The sequence below is a fragment of the Myxocyprinus asiaticus genome, chromosome 29, assembly GCF_019703515.2.
Source record: "Myxocyprinus asiaticus isolate MX2 ecotype Aquarium Trade chromosome 29, UBuf_Myxa_2, whole genome shotgun sequence".
Lineage (NCBI taxonomy): Eukaryota > Metazoa > Chordata > Actinopteri > Cypriniformes > Catostomidae > Myxocyprinus > Myxocyprinus asiaticus.
In genome coordinates, this window is record NC_059372.1 from 25,739,550 (window position 1) to 25,762,582 (window position 23,033).

The 23,033-nt window shown below is 36.6% G+C and overlaps 1 protein-coding gene across 2 annotated transcripts in view; it reads right to left on the bottom strand.

Annotated features, from left to right (window-relative positions):
* Positions 1-23,033, bottom strand: part of LOC127420460 (paired box protein Pax-7-like) — a 77,755-nt gene that overhangs the window by 46,766 nt on the left and 7,956 nt on the right. For both annotated transcript variants that reach the window (XM_051662776.1, XM_051662775.1), the window contains exon 5: positions 4,073-4,269. In XM_051662776.1, coding sequence (XP_051518736.1) covers positions 4,073-4,269 — 197 coding nt within the window. The remainder of the gene's footprint in view (positions 1-4,072; positions 4,270-23,033) is intronic.

Genomic DNA, 23,033 nt, shown 5'->3' on the forward strand with positions numbered 1-23,033 from the left:
TTATTACATTAATATAACACCCCACATGCACCACTGCAGAGGTAAAACATGCAACAGGGCTACAGAAAGTGGTCATATTTTTTTACAAGCTCTTGATTGATTAATGTTACTGGTGTAGAGGAATTCCCAGGAGAGAGTGTGTGATGCTCTCTGATATGCAGCAAATTTTACAAGGAGCAGTGGTGGGAAGAAAAGATCCCAGCCAAACGCTGAAGTGAGAAATCCATCAGGAATGCACTCTCGCTCTTTTTATCCCCCTCCCATTGCTCCCAACAGCTGCTGTCATAACTCTACTGTATTTTCCCCCTCATTGTTTCAACTATTCACATGGTCATTGAGCTGTCAGGACCAGTGGTGGGAAGACAATATTGAGGGCCCTTAAGTGTAGATGTTTGTTTGTTGTTTGTTTGATGCTAACACATGGGCCTATTTGTAAATCTGTGATTTAGAGGTATAATTTTGTCCCTCAGATTGTTTATTAAAAGTTAGTGTTGTGAGCTGGTGTGTAATTTTTTTAATGTTAAAATTTTAGCGCATTAATTTTTCTTAATTGCGATTAACACATTTACCGTTAATACAGCATAAAACGGCATAAACACTGGTTGGGAAGGTGGAACCTTTGCGATGTGTCCGCCCGGAATCATTACTCTGACGCACAATTCACAACAGCACTTCCGTGTCAGTGATCAAATGATGGGGAAAGGACCTCTATTTGATGTACAAAAAAAGCCCAGATGTGATAGAAACAAAGTATTTTTCAGCCTATATAAGGTGCATTTTAATTATCACAGAAGCAAGTAAAGTCTTAACTATCACCAAAATGCAGAATGAGACCTTTTTTTTTACAAGCGATTTTCATGTGGAGTTCAAAGTGGCGATGGATGCTGACTTTAACGCCCTGATGCGAATGAACTCGGCTTCCTGATTTCTGTACCACAGTCTACCAGCAGATTGATATTGTGGAGGAAGAGTGTTCAAGAGATTGCCCATTGCAATCAAAATGCAACCTATGGGAGACTAGTTCTTTCAATTTGTCAAACTCCACTTAGACTTTTAATGTTACTTAAAATTTGGGCTATTTTAGTGCATTTCTATCTTTATACTGTGAAAGGTTTTGTTTGAAAAATGTAAATAAAGCATTGTTAAATATTGTTTTGTTTTCTTTCCTAAGATAGGAATAAATGCATTTTGACAGGAAAAGAAGTATATATAGAGTCACACTTCAGCACTTTCCAAATCTGTGATTAATTGTGATAAAAGGGAAAAAAAATTTTTTTCAATTAATCGCGATTAAAAAATTTAAATGACTCACAGCCAGGGTTGGGAGGGTTACTTTTGAAATGCATTCCACTACAGATTACAGAATACATGCTGTAAAATTTAATTTGTAACGTATTCCATTAGATTACTCAAGGTCAGTAACGTATTCTAAATACTTTGGATTACTTCTTCAGCACTGGTAGATTTTTTCACTTGTTTTGACTATAAAAACTCTGCCAGTACAGTAAGACAAAATACACATGTTAAAAATACATTCTCTGAAAAACCTAAATATCTTATGCAGTGTTGTTTCTAAAACAAGATCAATCAAATTGATCTTTTTTTAAGGATTTTCAGATATTTTTACAGGAAAACAATACAAAAATTATTATCAAGAATAAGATTTTTGCCCTAATATCAAAGGTCTTACTAGAAAAGAAGAAATTATGATCCAACGTGAATTTTCTTGATAAAAAATATGATCGTGCCTGGTAACGTGCATTTAAAATGGCTCGAAATAGCATTTTAGCTTATCATAAAGCTGACATTTTAAACAAGGTTTATTTCTATTTCTTCTGCTCCAAACGTACTTCTCTGTCTGCTCGTATGAATGTAGCACATCATAAGAAAGTGTTTCACCGCTGTTCAAATGCACTTTGGATCGCATCATATATATGTATAAATGTTTTCCATCTGAAAGGACTAAATATTAAATGAAACAAATAATCTCTTCAGTAATCAAAATACTTTTTGAATGTAACTGTATTTTAATTACCAATGATTAAAACTGTAACTGTAGTGGAATACAGTTACTTATATATTGTATTTTAAATACGTAATCCCGTTACATGTATTCCATTACTCCCTAACCCTGCTCACAGCACTAGTTAAAATACTTTCTCCTATCCCAACATAATATGCAGAAGAAACTATAAGTAAATCCTATTTGTGGGTAAAGCAAAACATTGCTCTGCTTGTTTAAGCATTCCAACCAGCCCGACACAGCAACATTGGCTCAAACAATCATTATACAGTATTTCCAATTCCGTTTGGTAACGATATTTGCGCAAAAATGACACACTTCAACTGTAATTTAATTGCCCCAGGTAAGTTATGCTGGTCTTCCACAAATTGTAAGTTTTGTTCAGGCTTATGCTTTTCTATAAATGTACAAATTCAAGGTGGTTCAAACTAGGGATACCGCAAATATATTTTTACTATTAACTAATAAATGTCACGGATAATTTAACCATAAGAATTTAGAGTCAACGGTTAAATACAGTGAAATGCTTTAAGGTGGCAAAAATATTATATATAATGCATAAATATATAATATAAAAGAGTTATTCAGAAGATTTTGTAAGACTAAATGTGAAAAACTCTTGTGTCTTTGAGGTTACTGGAGCTGTTGCTATGGTTACGGACGGTGGCCATGTGGTGCTTGATGGCCAGGTGTCGCAGGCTGAACATGAACTTTCAAGACACGTGAAACTGGGGCTACAAACAAACTCCAGAATAAAACAGAGGAATTCGATGTACCAGACTCATATCCACCAAAAAAAAAAAAAGCAGCTGTTAAAAGGCTGACCAAACACGATGGGTGTAAAACATGCAGACAGAAGTCATAGAAAGATAAACATCCTACAAATGGGACAGTCTGTTGCCGATTCTTTATGTTGGGGTGTCTGACAGACAACGGATTGCTTTACTTACTAAACTGTTGCAGAAGAAAAAAACTGTTGGATGCTGTGAATGTTGCACACCCACAGTAATCTTACATATCCAGTTTTGAAGCACTCCAGTTGCATTAGCACAACACTGAGCTGGGGATGTGCATAAGCGGTGTCGAGCCCTAGATTGGAGCGTCTCTAATTATATACCTTCTATTTATTTTTTGTGTATTTATCAGTTTTATTATTATAGGGCTGCCCTTAGCGTCCACATATCCCCCAGAAATACATCCACTAAGACTTCAGTTATGATATGATGTGCATTTTTTGCATCAGTGCTAATTTGCAAGTAATCGTAAAACCGATTAACAAGATTTTTTTCTCAGACAGTAATCTAAACGTCAAAAACTCACACCGTGGCATCCCTAGTTCAAACACTTTTCATCCAAAAGTATGTTAACAGAAGAAATGCCATCATGTGAGCCACCTGATTCTGTTTCTGTCTTCATGGCCATCCACTGAGATATGGCTGATAGGAAGAGGCCTACTGTGTTTTTCTAGGACTCTCTTTGAGATGAACCATTGCATTGTTACACGCATCATCAATCAGATGACCTTAGTCCAAGAGATTTAGTGACATTACAGCTCAATAGAACTCACTGCTGAACTCTTACTGAGCTTTCATTGTGAAATGCCATCCACATCTCCAACAGAGACCTTCAGTCTTATGCATAACATCCTTTCTCACCTCTAAGTAAACTGCATCCACAAGCACTAATAACCTTTGTGTACTTTTATACAGTTCTACAAACAAAAAGTTAGTAACTTACTCTTTAGACATATTACAATCAGTTATTTTGGTCATTTTTGCTCTGCCAACAAAAATAGCTCCAAAAGGAGCCAAACCATGATCACTGCCACTGAGCAACACAGTGTGTGAAGTGATACAAACAGTGAAATGTTCCAGGGCTAGTTTAAGAAAAATCAGCACATTTGGAATGATGCTTGTCCAATTAAATTAGGAACTTACTGTTGTATTATACTTCTTACTTCATACATGGCTTTAATTCATATTTAAAGTCATTTTTAACTGTAATACAGTGTAATTGCTAAGGATATTGCCATTTAAAGTGGTATCGTACCTGTACTCTGGCCTCAGTAAGCTTAGTTCTCTGGGCCAGCTCCTCTCTGGTGTAGATATCTGGGTAGTGTGTCCTCTCAAAGGCCTTCTCCAGCTCCTCTAGCTGTTCAGCTGTGAAGGTGGTCCGACTGCGCCTCTGCTTTCTCTTCAGGGGCAGGTCTGGTTCAGACTCCACATCGGAGCCGTCATCAATTCGACCTATCATAGCATATTCAGAGGACAGAGAATGTGCAAACTAAGTCAAAGTGTCTCATGACCACCACTACATAAATTACAGGCAACTTCTGTACTTTTCCTATGAGACAAGCCTAGCTGTCTGGTTATTCTGAATAATCTCATCATACTGATTTTGACATATGCATGTCAGAATGAATGTGTGGACACAAAGAACTGAAATGATATGGATTTATGTAGCTTTCAAGCAAATATTATTTCAATGCATGGTTATTTATATAAGTGAGGCTCATGTAAATACAATACCACATCAGCGCACATCCCAGCTGGCCCTGAGGCCATGGAGGGAAAGTGGGGGGAGTTAATCTCCGCAGACCACCTTAGCGATTCACGTACCAGTATTCTCCACTAAAACGAAACAGAAACAGAACTTGCACTATGCAAATAATTCCAGTATATTACTGTGTTCATTTAATTAAATTGCATTTGCGATAAATCCTTGCCATGTTCTTATGGAATCCAGAGGTGTGTGTGGTATTTCAATTAAAGTAGCCTGCTGATGAATCAAAAATGACACATTTGTTCATGTCCGAACAGTAACTAAATTAAAAACTGTTTATACAGGTGTATGCAAAGAGGCTGATAACTTTGCAAATAATTACAGTGTTATTTGCAGCAATCATTAACATTAATGAGTGTTAACATAGTACTGAATGATGAAAGGTTTGACATGTACAGTGGCACAAAGAACTCTAACATAGCGACAGATTTAAGTGGAACATTCACTCAGAAATGAAATGAAATGTAATGTACTCATCTTTATGTTATTTAAAACCCTTATCTCTTTGTTCTGTGTAATACAAAATATATTAGGCAAAATGTTAGCCTCAGATACCATTCACTTTCATTACATGGGGGAAAAAATTCAATGAAAGTGAATGGTGACTGAGACTAACATACTACCTTACTCCATTTGTGTTCCACAGAAGAAAGAAAGTAAAATTGGTTTGGAAAATAATGAATAAATAACTGACAGAATATTCATTTTCCCATTCTTTAGTCACATCAAGACCATCCACCTTCTCCACAAATGGCAGGAATGACCTTACAGTCTATTTTTATCATTTCATTCAGTTGATTCCTTATTTATTTCCAGTTTGGCTGGCACTGGGCTGATCCCTGAAAATCCCTTTCAGTAACATTTTGGGCCTAGCTCTGCAGACACTGGCTTTAATCCAGGCCATGACTTTCCCCTAAATTGAAGCAATTCTACATTAGTGATGGCTGAACCCTGGATTCTTATTGGCTAATGCTGGCGTGGGCTTCCAAGACTGCCTCCTCTGAACACGCTTGATTATAGAGGAGCCTTGTGGGCCAATAGCTGCCACAGTGGAGGCATACCTTACTCCTCCACTCCAAACTGTCGTGGGCTTATGCTCTCCCACTCTACCCCTCTCTCTCTATCTTAACCCAGAAGCCAAGACAGACACACATCATTCTTTGTGCTGGAGTTAGCATAAAAATACCCAGCTGACGAAGAGTTCAGGAGAGGCCTAGATCAGGGTTTAAAGGAGCCATCTGCCCATAGGCTGCAGGGAAAATGATTGTGCCAAAAGAGACAGTTTAATTAATCTGGTGATGAGATGATGGGCATGGCCTTATATGACACTTCCTGCTCATTCACTCTGCCCTGCCCCCATGCCAGTTAGCCCTGGTGTAATAGCCCAAGGCGTGAGAGGCATTTGAATGAGAGGTATGAACAGAAGCAAATGGTGCTCAGAGTTTTCATCCCTATGTACAAATCAACAGTTAACTTAACATATATTCCACATACTAAACATCTGATTTTTAATAGGGTCCTATAGGATCCTCAGTACATTAAGAACTGTTTTTTTCAGGCCAGATGATATACATGAGGGATTGGAGAGGTAATTTAACTATAGTAGAACTTGTGTTGATTAAAGATTCCACACTATTGCCATTGGGGAAAGCAATGAGGTGAGTTTGGGTCACAAAAAGACAGGAAAATGCTTACATAAACTCCTAACATTTGGCTTAGTTAAAAAAAAGCTTGGATCTAAGTGTTTGAACATACACTCACTGTGCACTTTATTAGGAACAATATAGTTCTAATAAAGGGCCAGATGTGGACTTCTGTTGCTGTAGGCATCCGCCTCAAGTTTTGACATTTTGTGCATTCAGTTATGCTATTCTGCTCACTATAATTGTACAGAGTGGTTATCTGAGTTACCGTAGCCTTTCTTTTTTGCATTGCATTGCACTGCTGCCACATGATTGGCTGATTAGATAATTGCATGAATAAGTAGGTGTACAGGTGTTCCTAAAAAAGTGCTCATTGAGTGTATTTCAAATATTCAAATTCTTTTCACATTCAAATGCTTTCATCTGTTGGAACTGTTGACAAGAAACAAAGTCACATAAAAATTTTCATATGTATAGTAGTTTACTCATGTTTCTCTTCAGACTGAAAAATGTTTACTTTGGCACCGGCACCTTTGACATTACTTTGGTTATTACAGCAAATCCAAATCAAGGGCAACATCAGATGATGGAATTTATATGTCTGCTTGTCTCTGTTTGTGTTTTTGTTTTTGTTTGTGTGGATAAAGAACTGGACAAAAAGTTCTAAAAATAGCCTCCAAACAGAAGCACAACAATGAAAGAGCCATCAAAGTGGCTCCGACGTCCAGCTCTGTCTTTTAATTAAACAAGGAATTATGGGATTACAGGGAGGTTCTCATTACAGGACACTTGAGGAGTCCTCTGGTAGATGTCTTTTTGTCTCCCGGAGCTCACACTCAGGAATTCTCAACGGATTACATGTGGCCGTAGGACATGAGGCCGCATTAATTAAATCAATTCCTTTGCCTTTTCTTTTAAGATTATTTTTTCCCAAATTCTCCCCTCATCCCAATACTGTGGTAAAAACACACTCAAGTATACATATATATTGCAACTCTTGTTCTTTAAATCCCTTTGTTGTTTTTGGAGAGATTGTGACAAAGTGGTTTGCCTTTGACCTGCTGTGACAACACTTGAGATGCAGTGGACTATACAGATCGTTTCCAAAGAGACCTCTGAATCCTAAAGGGTGGCTGGCACTTTCATTTCAGAGACAGCATGGAATTTATTTGCTCTCCCCTATGCTGCTTGACTTGAAAAGCAGAAGAAAATCCAACTATACCTAGCCCTTCTTTTGCATCATCAACTCGCATAATGGACCCTTTTCACATTTCCGGGTTTGGAACGTGGAAGTAAACTATACCGACGTAAACCTCTATAGTGGTGAATTGGGAGACCACAGCAAATATTATTTTTGTGTTCCTATTTGCTCATAGAGCAAAAGAAAAAAAAATCCACTATTACATTTCCACGACTTTCCAAAAGAGGAAAAAATATAAAGAGGTGGATTACGCAGGACAAAAGAGAGAAAGATGCCAAATTTACTGTCACCCCCTCAGCAGCTGTATTTGAAACCCCACTGCAGCAGTCTTTTTTTAAATTAAAGGAATATTCCGGGTTCAACACAAGTTAAGCTCAACTGACAGCATTTGTGGCACAATGTTGATTACCACAAAAATTTATTTTGACATGTCCCTCCTTATCTTTAAAATAAACAGAAATCTGGGTTCCAGTGAGGCACTTACAATGGAAGTAAATGGGGCCAATCTGTAAACACTGAAATACAAACTGTTTCAAAATTATAGCCTCAAGATGTAAACAATATGCATGTTAACATGATTTTAGTGTGATAAAATCGCTTACTAACCTTTTCTGTGTAAAGTTATATCCAATTTTACAAATTTGCTGCCATGACAACATAATGCCTTAAACCCTTAAAGGGCCATAAAAACGACGATTTAAACAACTTTACAGCTCAAATAATACATGAGTTTTAAGAGAAAGGATGAAAGTAAGTGTTTTTATAAAATTATAAGCTTCACATTTCTGCCTTTAAACCCTCCATAAATTGGCTCTATTTACTTCCATTGTAAGTGTCTAGCTGTAACCTCGATTTTTGCTTTTTTTTTTTATTTTTTTATTTTTTTTTTTTTTTTGGAGAAAAAGAGGGACAAGTCAATTTTATTTTTTGGTAATCAACATTATGCCACAAATGCTGTCGATTGAGCTTATCTTGCACTAAACCCGGAATATTCCTTTAATGCCATAATATAACACAAAGAATAATGTTATTAATTTACATAAAATAATAATAAAAATATATATATATATATATATATATATATATATATATATATATATATATATATATATATATAAAACGGAATTACTAGATTTTCACTGCTAAATTAAGGCAGAAATGCATCATCACAGTATGTGAAAAGGGTCCATTATCAGAACAGATTTCTTTAGGAACCAGAGGTCTGTGATCAACAACTTCTTGGATTCCCCCTGTATTTTCCCTTCGGACAGAAAAATGAAAATCAGAGGGACAAATCTAAGCAACACAATTTGAAAGGCTAGAGGCTTGATTCAGTAGTTGCGCATGCATGACTGATGATTATGTATTCTGCCACATCCCATTCTGCCCTCGTCACAACAATTACAATGTCATTTAGCTGCCATAACATACAACCCACAAGCTGCTTCTCAGCCAGCCCTGCACAGACAGATAAAACCAGAATAAGTTTGACAGCACTCTCGTGGTAAAGGTCAGCGTCTCTCTCTCTCTCTTACTCTCAGTATAATGAAGATAGGATTATGGAAATGAAACAGATGCAGATCCAGATACGTGTCTAAACCTGGACCTCATCTTTGTCTCTGTGAGATCCACAATGGACATGCTAGGTCCCATCAGACAAATGTGACCATAGTGAGTACCCAGATATGTCGAATGTGCTGCAGCATAAATATAATTGAGTAAGACACATTTTCTCTGAGATGGCTTGGAGCAGACACCATTGAGGATGGGATATTTGCTGTTGAAAAAAGGTAAAAGCAGCAAACCATAGTATTTTATATCTGTCATTAAATAATATTGATAGTTCATTGCCAAACCACTTATCAGGATAGAACATGAACATCCCAATTAAAATAAGATGACATTTTTAAATCTATTTAAAAGTTCAAGGGATGTTAATCAAATTTGATTAATTAAAATTTCCTGTGAACGCATTATTCCATTATTCATGTATTCCTCCAGGGTTCATTGTATTGTTAAATTTAAAAAACACAGAGACATTATTTTCTGAGCAAGATAATCTGACAGAAAATGAGCAATGTTTTCTTTCTGACAAGCTCTGACAACTACTGAATACCCAAATCTATTATTTTCCATACTTCAAATAGTCTCTTTGCATCCTATCAGTTATTAACCTCACACGACCCCACGTACACATGCATGTACGTTGTATTTTGGCTTTGCTAAATGCAACGCATAATTTTAATTAATTTAAACTGACTGAATACTGAATGTGCACAACACTTTAGACTGTCATTTAAAGGTTAAACATCTGACGCACCGAGTCACGTGACACAACAGCATGGCGTCAAATTCTGTGACGTGCTTCTACAGGTGCAGAGCCAACAAAAGTGCCTCTGGTAAGAAACCTCTTTAGGTTTTTTAATTGAAACCTGTTTGTGTGTAAAGAGTAGCATCTCTAGTTTCGTTTGATATGCCACTTTAAAAACATTTATGATGTACACATACGTGTATTGTGGACAATTATTCCCACAAAAGTTTAAAAACATGTTAGTTTTGAATAACTTTCCACATTAACAAATCTGTGGGTTATTTCACTTTATTTTAATATACATTTTGTTTTATGTATATATATATATATTTTTTTTTTTATTATTTATTTATTTTTTTTTTTTATCACTACTTTTTTATCCTATTATACGGTTCTATTCATTAACATTAGTAAATGCATTCCTTTTCATGACATGGGATAATGGTAATCAGTACATAGATTCAGAATTTATAATGTATAATTTTATTTTAACATGGTTGGCAGTGATTGGATGATGCTGGCCATAACTTTGAATTATTTATGCTAATTTCTGATGTAATGTCTGTAACGTCTCAAAAACATGAATAACCAACACTTCTGGAAACATAATACACAATTTGTTTAAAAGAAAACTGACTTTCTATAGCTTGGTATTATTTAAAATTTCACAACTTAGTCCAGCTGTCCACATATGTGGACATAATTTTTATTAAAACTATTTATTCTTTTCTTTCTTGTTTATTAGGTGCTAGTTACAAATCAAAAAGAGAACTGGAAAATACACACAGCAGTCACGCTTGAGTCTCATGTGGTTAAAAGAGAATGTGCCTCATCAGATCAACCTGATTTATAGCACTCACACATCAAACGCAGTTAATCAGGGCAGAATTGCCCTAATTTATCTAGAATATGAATTTGATTGAAAGCCCTTAGGTCAAACTTGTACCCAATAATCAAAACTATTGTTACAGTTTTGAACTGATTCACAGAGCTTTATACAGTCAACCTGACAGAGCTTTTGTTAACAGCTGGGCATAAAAGTCTTTGAGAGAGGCTACACACAGGACAGTGATTAACCGCTGTGGATGAAGAGTGACCAAGGCCAAAGAGGAGCCCTGACCACCCAGCATAAGCTTTTCTCTTCTGTCCCTGAAGACCACATCACTAGTAAGCAGATGGGATATTCATCATCATGGCCACACTCAGACCTCTTTCTCATCTATGTTGTCTTTTTATTTTCATCCCCTCTTTCTTGGTCTCTCTCTCCCCCTAACCTCTCCTGCCACAGTCCCAGAGTAAAGAGCTAAATGGCCCGGGGTAAAGTGGCCTTCCACAGCTGCACATTCCACAAAGCTTTGCATGGTACCAAACATTTACACATTTGTCTTCATCAGAACTGGCACTCAAAACAACATTACTCCCAGGTTGTTTCAAGAGTTAGCTGAGGCACACAACTGGCTTCCTTGTTTCCAACACATTTAGATTCATTTGTGTGGTATTAAACAGGGCAGGGTCCAACAAGACAAACTGGTAATCAGTTTAGCTCTTCTGTCCTTCAAAAGTATCCTATTTGTTTTTAAACCAACCTTGGTGTTATTGGCATCCTAATCTTTGATAAAGCTTTTTTAAATGGCTATTTTTATTTTACATTTGCTGGTGTACCATTCTCTGTTTTAAATTGCCCAACAAAAGTTGCTTGTTCAAAACATTAAACAGTGCTTTTTTGCCTGCTTTTTTCAGGTTTTTTACTTCATAATAAATTAATTATTCATCATAGGCTACTAAAATCAATGTACTGTATCTTTTAAATCCCCACTAGCTTTTAGTCAAAAATTCAAAGAATCACAGGTGCAATCATTTTCCTGAATGGACCTTCAAACTATCAACAAATGAGTTTTCATTCAGACATGTTCATACCCTCTCTGGTCATATGGATGTATAATTATAAATATAATAATCTCATATTTTACATGATGTGCACCTGATTCTGTGCAATATAATTTCAGGACCTCTCCTGCCATGATTTACTTATTAGTGTAAAGCAAATCCTCAGAGAGCAGAAGAAACAGGGGGCTAGCACAAAGGGCCCATCGAGAAAAAAACAATGATCAAAATATTAATAACTACAGTCTTGACCAACAGAAAATAGGTATAATTTGAAAGCTTAGAAGCTCTTCTTTATTAGTGTATTATTGGGGTATTAGTGGGGGTTAAGTATTGATTCTGTTTGTATATGTTTTGCTGTTCTTTATTTAATATTTGACTCAATAAAAAAATGTTAACATAAAAATGACCATGTCTTTGGAAAGCTCTCAAAGAGTAAAATAAAACCAGCCTATTTTACTGTCATACAAAATATAGTGAGTAATAGCAAAGTACATGTTACATGTAAACAGGTGTTGCTCATAAGCCGTTTTTTTCCCTTCTAACTTCAAGGAAAAACAAACAGAACATAAAATATTGCATACCATTAGGAGGGGATTTCCATTAAAATGGGCCCACACACAATGTAATCGAACACATAGATCATTAGATAATCCACACGAAGCACAATGTGCACACAATACATTATGTGCTATCTTGCTAAAGACATGTTAGCTTTCCTGGATCAGATGACTTCATCGGAAATTATGTAGTACGTTGTCCAGCGTCAATGGAACGCTAAACCAATCGTATTAGGACTCAAATCGCTGCAACCAGAGGTGGAAGTCATCCAAATATGGGCTGAGAGGATCGTTCTCTGTAATTACATAAGGCCACCAGAAGATGGCGCCAAGTACATGACACAGACTCAGTGATGGCTCAGATGACACAGAATGGAACTGAATGCGATCTGTTACTCATGCCTGCATGCTTTGGAGAGAGAACATACCTTTAGTCGTTGTATTTGCATGTGCAATTAGTTCTCATGTACAAGTATTATGTTTTACTTGTTTAGGGAGGCTTTTGGACACTTGGAGATGTTTTTGAAAACTAGGATAAAATATATTTGTACTGCTATAACTTTTGATTTCTTTGTCGTATTAACACAACATTTTACTCAGTTACAGGTGATATGATTGGGAACAAACCAAAAGCAGTTTTTCGTAGCAACCTTATTTATGCCCTGAGATATACAGAATAATGTCAAATCAGAAATAGAGAAACTAAAGTACATTTTGGCTCTATTTATTTTTTTCTTTTCTTAGGCTGAGTCTCGTAATTTATCATAATATTTTTTTATATTTTTTACTTTTTTTATCCCCTTTTCTCCCATTTTGGAATGCCCAATTCCCACCACTTCGTAGGTCTTCGTGGTGACACGGTTACTCACCTCAATCCGAGTGGTGGAGGACAAGTCTCAGTTGCCAATGCTTCTGAGACGGTCAATTTGCACATCTTATGACGTGGCTCGTTGTGCATGACACCGCAGAGACTCCCAGCAATTGGAGGCTCATGCTACTCTCCACGATCCACGCACAATTTACCATGCGCCCCACTGAGAGCGAGAACCAATAATCATGGCCACGAGGAGGTTACCCCATGTGACTCTACCCTCCCTAGCAACCGGGCCAATTTGTTTGCTTAAGAGATCTGGCTGGAGTCACTCAGCACACCCTGGATTCGAACTCGCGACTCCAGGGTTGGTAGTCAGCGTCAATAATCGCTGAGCTACCCAGGCCCCATAATTTATCATAATCTATATAATTTTAAAATGTGAAAGGTTTTCTTTAAAATTATACCAAACAATTGACTCTCTTTGGGTTTTTTGTAGAGTTATAAGCCTTTAATTTTGGGTATGTCACTGAAACAGGAAATCTTTAAAAACATCTTAAGAGCTTAAAGGGTTAAAAAAATTGGTTATTCCAAAAACGAATCAAAAATCAAATACCTGACCATGCGAAAAACTGATGATGCTCATATTGTGAATAACTTATCATTTGGGTGCTACTTTTATAGCACTAATTCTTTTGAAAAAAGAACTAAAAAAATCAAGAGAAAAACGACTCTTAAGCATAATAAGCCTGAACCAGATTTGTTTTAGAATAAAGGCAAAGGTTGTATACAAAAATCAAAACACAACGGATCTGTGCTAACACACGATCTGTTCCAATTCACTTTCTATTCCATGTTCATTAATTTTCATTTCATGGGGTAAGAATGTCCTTGAAAAGAAGTGGCTGCAGTTAAAAACAGAGACTGAGTGAAAAAGGAGGGAAAGCGCCATTATTTTGGCTCCCACAACAAACAATTAGCTCTCCTTTCTTTTTACAGCACTGAAAAACATTTGAGAGAAAGAGAGGGAAGGTGTGAAGGAGAGGTGATGGTTGATGCTCTTTTATAAGTCTTGTCATGTGCATGAAGGCTGAGCAGGCTTTTTGTCCGCTGTGTCTGTGTGAGAGTGTGCTCACCTTAAACAACAGATAGACTCAGGGGCCTCCATGGCTTTTCAGGCCCAATAGAAGATGCACCTTAGGGGGCCATTTAAGCCTGAAAAGAGGGTTGACAACCCTGTGCAGCTCTGTGGGGCATCAATAAATGCTGACATATTGACTCTCTGTGCCCAAACGCCACTGGAAAATGCTGCCTGAATATAAATTCATTTAAGAGCAGTGGAGAGGGGGTGGTTGCACAGAGAGAGAAAGTGCAATGGAGCTAAGCATGGCTTTTGAATGTTTTGGAATGCGGTCACTGAAAAAGTTTTCTGACAATGAAACTATAACTAATGACAGATAGGCTAAACAACAGGGGAAAACTATGAACATAGTAAAGGTTGGGATAATAAGACCTACTTCAGGAAAAATTTCAGACATCGTGTTAAAGAAATCACGTTTCGCTGAAGTTATCAGATCCGCTCAAAACGTGAATATAAATATCAAATCTGTTCTACTGTATTAGCTCAATTTCACTACACTGCTATTAAGAAAGACTCAGAAATGGTTCTTAAATGATCTTTCGGCAATTAAGGGGAAAATCCTTGTAGTGATATGTGCAGTGCAGTCGATTTGGTAGGAAGTGCTGACTTAACTTTGTCAACAGAAGCTGGAGATAAGTTCTAATTCAGTTCCTGTGAGAAACCGAAAAGGTGTCCATTTACATCCAGTCTTATTCTTTCTTTTAAATGTTGAGTTTTCATTTCCTGGGATTGAGATCTTGCTAATTGAGGTCAAAAGCAATCAGAACCGTGGAACTTAATCAAACATCTAAAAGGTGAGAAATATGCAAAATCAGCTGTTTAAACTAGCATGCCTATAGCTTATTAAACTTTAATATGTGTGTCAGAGAAGACCAAAAGACATGAGCATACCTACTCCTTCAGCAAATTTCAACTGGGGAAAGAGTCTGGTGTGTAAGCCTAACTGCTTCACACAAAAGATATTACAAACATATCTGATACAAAATGCACAAACACTCCTCCTTCGTTAATTTCCATTGTATTTGTGTTGTAAATGGTAAATGGTCTAAATCTGTTGAGACAATTGCACAATTGCACTAAAAAATATGTGCAGAGTTAAATAACAATTTCAAAAACAGTAATTAAAAAAACATATGTTAACACTTTACAATAAGGTTGTATTCATTAACATTAGTTAACAACATTAGTTAACATGAACTAACAATGAACAGTACCCAGAGATATGCATGATAATGCATGTATTCATCTTAGTTAATGTTAATTTTGAACATTTAATCATTTTAAAAGTTGTATTAGTTAAGATCAGTTAATGCACTATGAACTAACATGAACTAACAATGAACAATTGTATATTTCTTAACTAACATTATCAAAGAATAATAAACGCTGTAAAAAATATATTGTTCATTGTTTGCTCATGATACCTAATGCATTACCAAATATTAACGAATGGAACCTTGTTGTAAAGTGTTACTGATAAATATTATTTGTTCAAAAAGAAACCAGGAGAAAACTGGCCACAGTTCCCTTGCATTACTGCAATAAAGTATATTTGTGGAGAACTTTATAATTCTTCATGTGAGGCCTTTCCTGTAAATACTGAGGGTAAAACTGCAGCTGAACTAAATTCCATCCTCACAAAGATGTTTGTGTTATCATGGCTTTATGTCTTAGCAAACTATCATTTATTACATGCAAAGCCTTTATCCGATTTTCCCACAGCGGTGGCGTGTGTCTCTTCTTGAGATAAAACAGTTGCATAAACCAAAAAATGCTGAGTGTCAATTTTACGACTGATTTAGCTTATGGGAAATAAATCTTAGTATATCAATTTGAGCTCTAAGTGGACAGCCTAAGGCTTAAATACGAATGCCAAAAGTGAAAATAAATAAATAATAATAAAGGCATAATCTTATTTTGAAAAGAAAAGCAGATAAGTAATCAGATAAAAAGAAAATTTTCAAAATGCATCCACATAGTGCTTCTTAAGGAAGTGGCAAGCTTTTCTTCAGCAGTCGGTCAAAACGCAGCTCAGTGAAAAGCAACCCTTAACACAAATGAGGTGCCCTAATGTCTTTATGAGCCAACCCTGTAAACACAATTTAATTGGGCCTAAGAACTAAACTCTGCAACCAGAACAGAGCACTAATCCAGTTCAGTTGTTTTTAATGGCAAATCTCATATCAACAGATGCAAAATAGAAGAAAAGCTAGTCAGCAGTACTTGCTTTTGTATACTTGAGGGAGAGAGAAAAAAGTCAATGTGGAAAGAGTAGCCTGAAGAGAAACTGACAATGGCTGCATAAATAAGCCCATTAGTTAAAAATGTACGACAAGTGCCCTGTTTGAAGCCTGTGTGGGGAGAGGGGAGCGGGTAGACTCACTCACAGCTGCCTGGCCCCTTCGCAGCTCTCACACTGCCCAGCACATTCACAATTTAAGTTGGTGGAAAAAATCTGAGCAAATTTCTGATTTGCAACACTCTAGGAACATGTTTATTGTCTTTGTGCAAGTGCAAAACACACATATAAATAAAGCTAATGAAGAATCTCGGGGTGAGGCCGCTAAAGAGCATAAAATGGGAAATTTTATGGCCATAAGTAGCGTGGGCTGATGGTGATTTTTAAGCCATTGGTCTATGTTGTTCGGCACTAATCACAGGACTGATGCAGCACAATTACCCTCCCTACTTAACCACTGTTACCTACATGGGCCAAGCTTCTATTGTCATCTAAATTGGCCAGAATTTTCTGTGTATTTCTATTCTTGATGCATATTATGGAAATGACACATAACTTCCATCATGAGATGTTTTGTTAAATTTAAGGTAAAAGGAATTTTATACTTCTTCAAACTTGTGTCAAACACAAATTAATTCATAGTACCTGCAAACTGTACTGAATTGTGCTCTACAGCAACAGACAGTTCAACAGAGTAGTGCAATGCTGTAAACAATTATAGCCAAGCAATCACTAATCATCATTAAGTGACTAAACCATTGCCCAAGGCCAAAACAACAATGGTCAAATCAACAGTCTTTCACAGTGTTCTAAATACAGGTGATTTCATCCCAAGGTCATTCATCAAGTTAATGGATTCATTTAATTAAATTAAATTAGACTGTTGTTAACATTGTTCTGAAAGGAAGGTATTTTTACACTCATGTGATTATCTAATCAGCCAATCGTGTGGCAGCAGTGCAATGCATAAAATCATGCAGATACGGGTCAGGAGCTTCAGTTAATGTTCACATCGACCATCAGAATGGGGAAAAATGTGATCTCAGTGATTTCGACTGTGGCATGATTGTTAGTGCCAGACGGGCTGGTTTGAGTATTTCTGTAACTGCTGATCTCCTGGGATTTTCACACACAACAGTCTCTAGAGTTTACTCAGAATGGTGCCAAAAACAAAAAGCATCCAGTGAGGGGCAGTTCTGCAGACAGGAACGCCTTATTGATGAGAGAGGTCAACGGAGAATGGCCAGACTGGTTCGAGCTGACAGAAAGGCTACGGTAACTCAGATAACCACTCTGTACAATTGTAGTGAGCAGAATAGCATCTCAACATGTCGAACCTTGTGGCGGATGGGCTACAACAGCAGAAGACCTCGTCAGGTACTTTATTAGGACTGTAGTGTTCCTAATAACGTGCTCAGTGAGTGTATATACGATCATAAGTTCCTTAAAATCTTAATGGTGTTTTATCCAACAAGCCTGAATTGCAAAAAACATGACAACAAGTATCATATTATCTGATGTCTAACAGTTTAACTTAACAGTTTAATAATGATAATAGTGATGGTAACATGGAAATTGCTTGTTTGTGCCCATCATTCTGTTTCTGAAGCTGACAATAGGAATACCATTCAGTTACTAGTACATTTCCAGCCAAAACTACATTGCTTTTCTTCACGTCTAAACAGAGTCTACATTGTGGGCCAGAGGAGAATGTAATTACTTCTCCTGTCAAAAAACTGCAATGTGTGCTCTCTTAAGTTTCACTGGTCTATTTGGTCCTCAATAAATAACTAATTATAGACATGAATAAATAACATGATATCTTGTTAGTGTAAAAAGCCAAGTAAATAAGGTTTTTTGAAAATAGCAAGATAGACAGCAAGAATGAATGGAAGTGCAAAACAAAGATAAAATTACAATGAAAAGGAAACAAGATGGCTCGTGATGGGAAAACTAACAAAGTAGCATTTTTTTATTTAAAGAACGATCATCCTCAATTATAGACTCCACATAATGAAATCTTCTCTTAACTTCGATCTGGTCCTCTATTTGTTTCCACCTCTGACTGCCTCACCCTGCCCTGGTAAACTCACCGGCTGAAATATCCAGTGGTAGCACCAGCCATGGTTGACAATGTTGCCATTTATGTGGGCATCCCTGTCTTTCCCGGGTCATTTCTCTAAACATTTCAATTGTAGATGGGAGATCAAAATTACCTTACCTGTGAGAGAGGGATTTTGTTTATTATATCTTGTTATTTATTATAATTATTGTTACTGTATGTTGTATTGTACTTTGTATTGTCATGTCATATTTATGATCATTTTTTTTGTGCTAGGTGTATTCACTTGTAATTTGATTTGACTCAAGTAGCTCAATGCACTCATGATTCTATATTTACTTTTATCTTGGTTAAATTGACAATTTAAGATTAAAATAAAATGTACACTGGACACTGCCAAGAAGTATCAGTTAAAATAATTTACTTAATTTTTTGTCTCTCTTTTTTTTTTTTTTTTGGAGCTTATGCTCTTTAAACTGCAAATGAGCATTCAAAGATAATTTTGTTTTTTATATTATTTTGAAAGATTATATATTTTATCCAAGCAGTAGGCTACTATGTAACCAAAGATGGCTTGAAAGTTGAAAAATTAAACATGCCGCCTGTCTACGTTTTAAAAATGTTAAACCTTTACATGGAGGCCCTGTAAATCCCATTGCATGCATTGAGACAAAATCCAAACCCTACAAATAGCCAATTTCAAATCATTCACTTGGAAAATGCTCTGTTTAAAACGTCAGAAGTAGGGTGACTCGTTTCTTGTGCACTTAGATTACCATATTTCTCTCAGGCTTGTGACACCTGCAGCCCACTGAGGGCGTGCAGAACATAGGACTTTACTTCAAACAGCCCAAAAGCTGTGGGTTTGGGTATTGACTGGGCTCGTCCAGCTTGGACCCCTCCTACCGCAGATGTACATTAATGCAAAAAAATAAATACAAATCTGTGCAGCAGAAAGAAAGTCCGTCCCTTTTAACACTCTGTTGTCTAGCTTGATCGTGTCAGTTTGAGGGAGCCCATTCAAAGGCATTCATGCATCTGCCTTTGAGGAACAATGGCAGCTAGTTTATAAACTGTCTCTTCTGGCTGCCTAAAGGCTTTAGACTCTATTGTTTTGCTCCTCTTAATAAACTTTTGGAGGAGTTCATCAACTTGCCTGAATAGCCAGTGCAGAGAGGCCGAAGACACAAAATAACAGACGGTTCTTTTATCCCTATTCTTTCTGCCTTTTGAAGTGACTGTCTTTAAATCAGGAAAGAGGGCTGTCAGACATCAGAATAATTTTTGGTCAAACAAAAAAGCAAACCACTGAGGGAACAAAAGTTAATTCACAGAAGAATGGAGGACTTGACTTTTTAAATAAAACTGAAAAAGGTGCACCTTGAAACACATTAAAACTCTCTATCTCCCCAACACCACATGGTAGATTTGTGCGTACGATAATTAATGAGCTAAATGTTAATTAATGGCCTCCATTACACGAATCTTGATGGGATTTTAGTCAGAGACAATGCTTAAATTTAATTAGGCTACTTTTTTTTTTTTTTATAAATGTCTTAGGCCTTAGCCTGAATAACTACATAGTGTTTACATAGTGTTACTAAAAATATCAGCTGATTCTCAATTAAGACAAAATCTCTAAACTCTCTAAATATTTAAACAATATTAGACACATGCAATCAGGATGTTTTCAAAAGGAATAATTGAATCACTTAAAATATTATAATAGAATTTAGCTTGTTTGTGAGAGTTTTTTTTTTATTTTTTATTTTTTTATTTTTTTTATGGAGTTTATTAAGCTATTGTACACTGCAGTGAATAAACAGTGCCTAAACAAATGGTCATTTTCCCAAACATATACAGTATGTGGGTCTTTACGTTACCTATCGGCAAAGACAGAGCAGAGGTGTATAGGCCTAACGAAGTACAAATACTTCGTTGCTGTACATAAAGGTGCACTCAGTAATTTTTTCCTAAGTAAAGTAGGACTTTTTTCCTTTAGTAAAGTTTAAGTCCTAAAGACATAAATTGTAATTTTGCAATATATGCAGGAAATCTTGAGCACTCACATAAAAATGAAGACTCCAGTTATATCAGTAACCTTATTAAAGCTGTTTTGTTCTACATGGAGAGGATCCGCACATGGGGGCTGCCATGTTAGAATCACATGACCAGCTGAATACAACAAATTAATACAAATTAATCTCAGTAACCGTCCTGTTATTTTACACTTTCACTCATTGATTAAAGTAATCATGGCTGACTGTGAAAACTAAATTTCTACAACGGCATCTGAAACTGAAAACTATTGATTTTAAATGATGCTGCATCCAAGCCGCTAGGTGTCAGTGTAAGTCCAAGATGACACAAAGACAAAAGTGAAATATTTCTGTTGACTTTCACTTTTAAGAAATTAATACTTTTACTCCAGAATGTTTCTCCAGACCCTTTTGTTACTTTTGCGACTGAACACCACCGCAAAAAGAAAGAAAAAAAAGAAAAAAGAAAAGAAAAAAAGTAACACAGCCGCAAATGTGAACTGCACGCGCTAGGTCAAACCTTTTCAATTGAATTATTTTAATCGGTCAAATCGGTTCAAAAAGCGGACTAAACGGTTCGTTTCCGTAACCAAATTAAGAGAGGGACGTGACAACACGTGTTGTGTCTCCACATTTTTATTCTTGTTTATAAATGAACTGATACGTTTTTGTTTTAAATGTTGTGAACGTTGTAAATTACTGATTAAGTGATGTGCAGTAAGATTTGTTCAAGTCTCCCGCCTTTCATCGAGAACGGATCATATGTGTAATATTTAGTCAACTTCCATAAAGGTATCTTTAAGTGTGATGATTGGCTACTTTGTACAACACTGGGCAAAGGTGGCTTTACTTTTAGTCTGTTTATGAGTGCCCTGAACCACGTTTGGCACTGCTGCTTTGTGGAAGGATTCCCTTTTGTTATAGCTGATCAGTCTCCCATTGGGTCTCCAGACAGGATTCTTGGCATTTGTCGGCAAAATGAAAGTAGGATTAAGGGATGGCTACTGAACACTCCATGGTAAAGGAGTGGGCAGCAATTCCACCAATCCAACCCCCCCTTTGTAAACTCCTCTTTTCGTATATTTGTATTCCCAAAGAGGCAATTAAAGCTGGTTTGAAAGCGATACGAACAATAAGATCAAAATCAACAAGTCAAATATTACGATGAAGGTTTGCTAGCCTTTGCTCGTTTTCTTAAATTGAACGTCCATAAATATGGGCAATTAGGCTTCATACTTCTTCAAAATTCTTTGTTTGGTAAATCTATTATGTATGCCGAAATATGACTTATTTTTTATCAGTTGGAGCTCATAAGAATCTTTATATTTTAAGATTAATTTAGTCGTTTGTTGTTTTGATTCTCAGCTCATTAATTAGCGTAATTGTTCCCATATAGCCAAATACTGTATCTTCTTTTAAAAAAATTTTTTAAATATTGACTGTTCCTCTACCAATTCCAATTTCTAATCTTGGCCCAATGAATGACAAAGACATCCAAGTCTTTATGTGGGGTCACCAAGAGTTCCGTGGGCTTCCAATTTTATGGGGCAGTGTACAGCACTAAAAAGATGGCGAGTCCAGGGCATCAGAAACACTTTTGTGACATTACATAGGAAGCCCGGAGGCCAATACTTCTATTGGTGTCAGCATGAGTTTTCCCCAGTCGTTTGTTCGTTTTGTTCTTCTGCTCTAACAGGATGCCCCCCACTCTACAGCGCAGTGCCATCTCTGTGAATGGCATGCATTATAGACCATCTAATTGTAGTAATTGTGCAAGTTACAGGTAGGCTATTTCATGTCATAGCTGGTGGGGCTTTATTGAAACCTTGTGAGGTTACATTTTATTTTTGGCGAAAACGAAGTTATTGAGTGGGAATGGATTATGAGCTTGCTTTTATATGTGAAGAAAACATCCGCATGTCTTCTACAGAAGACTTTTGAATTTCACTAAGTAGGCCGAAACTGGAGATTGTCCCTATTAAAAAAAAAACGAGAGATCCATAAAGCCATTCGCATAGCAATATGTGCACTAAGATAGTCCTTGTCCCACATGGCGAGAAATACTTTAATTAATAGACAGGCCGTCTTGAAAGTGTTACTGGCAGTCTGTAATATGCTGAACTCCCATTGTCGTGGTGTCACCACAAATGTTTCCGATAAGAAAAAGCACCCAAGGATCAAAGACTATAAGCCTCTCAATTTCCTCCAGACGCCTCTACTTTTCTGCACATACTTTCTATTTTTTTCTTTTTCTTCCTCTTTCCCTTAAACATCTGAAACGCACCAGAAAATCCTCTTTATGGCATCTACAAGGTCCGCCCCAGGTTAACAGGTCAGAAAAGCTGTTGAAAATAATTGCAAATTAATATTCTGTGCAAGAGGACGAAGTCTTTGGGAGTTTTCAAAATGATTAATGTCAAATGTCACTTGATTGACCGATGACAAGCTGTTCGGACACTTAGGTTTTGTTCGTTCATTTATGGGCAGTAGGCTATCCACTAAAAAGAACGACTTTCGTAAATAAATAACCAAATAAAAATATTAAGTTTAGGCGTTA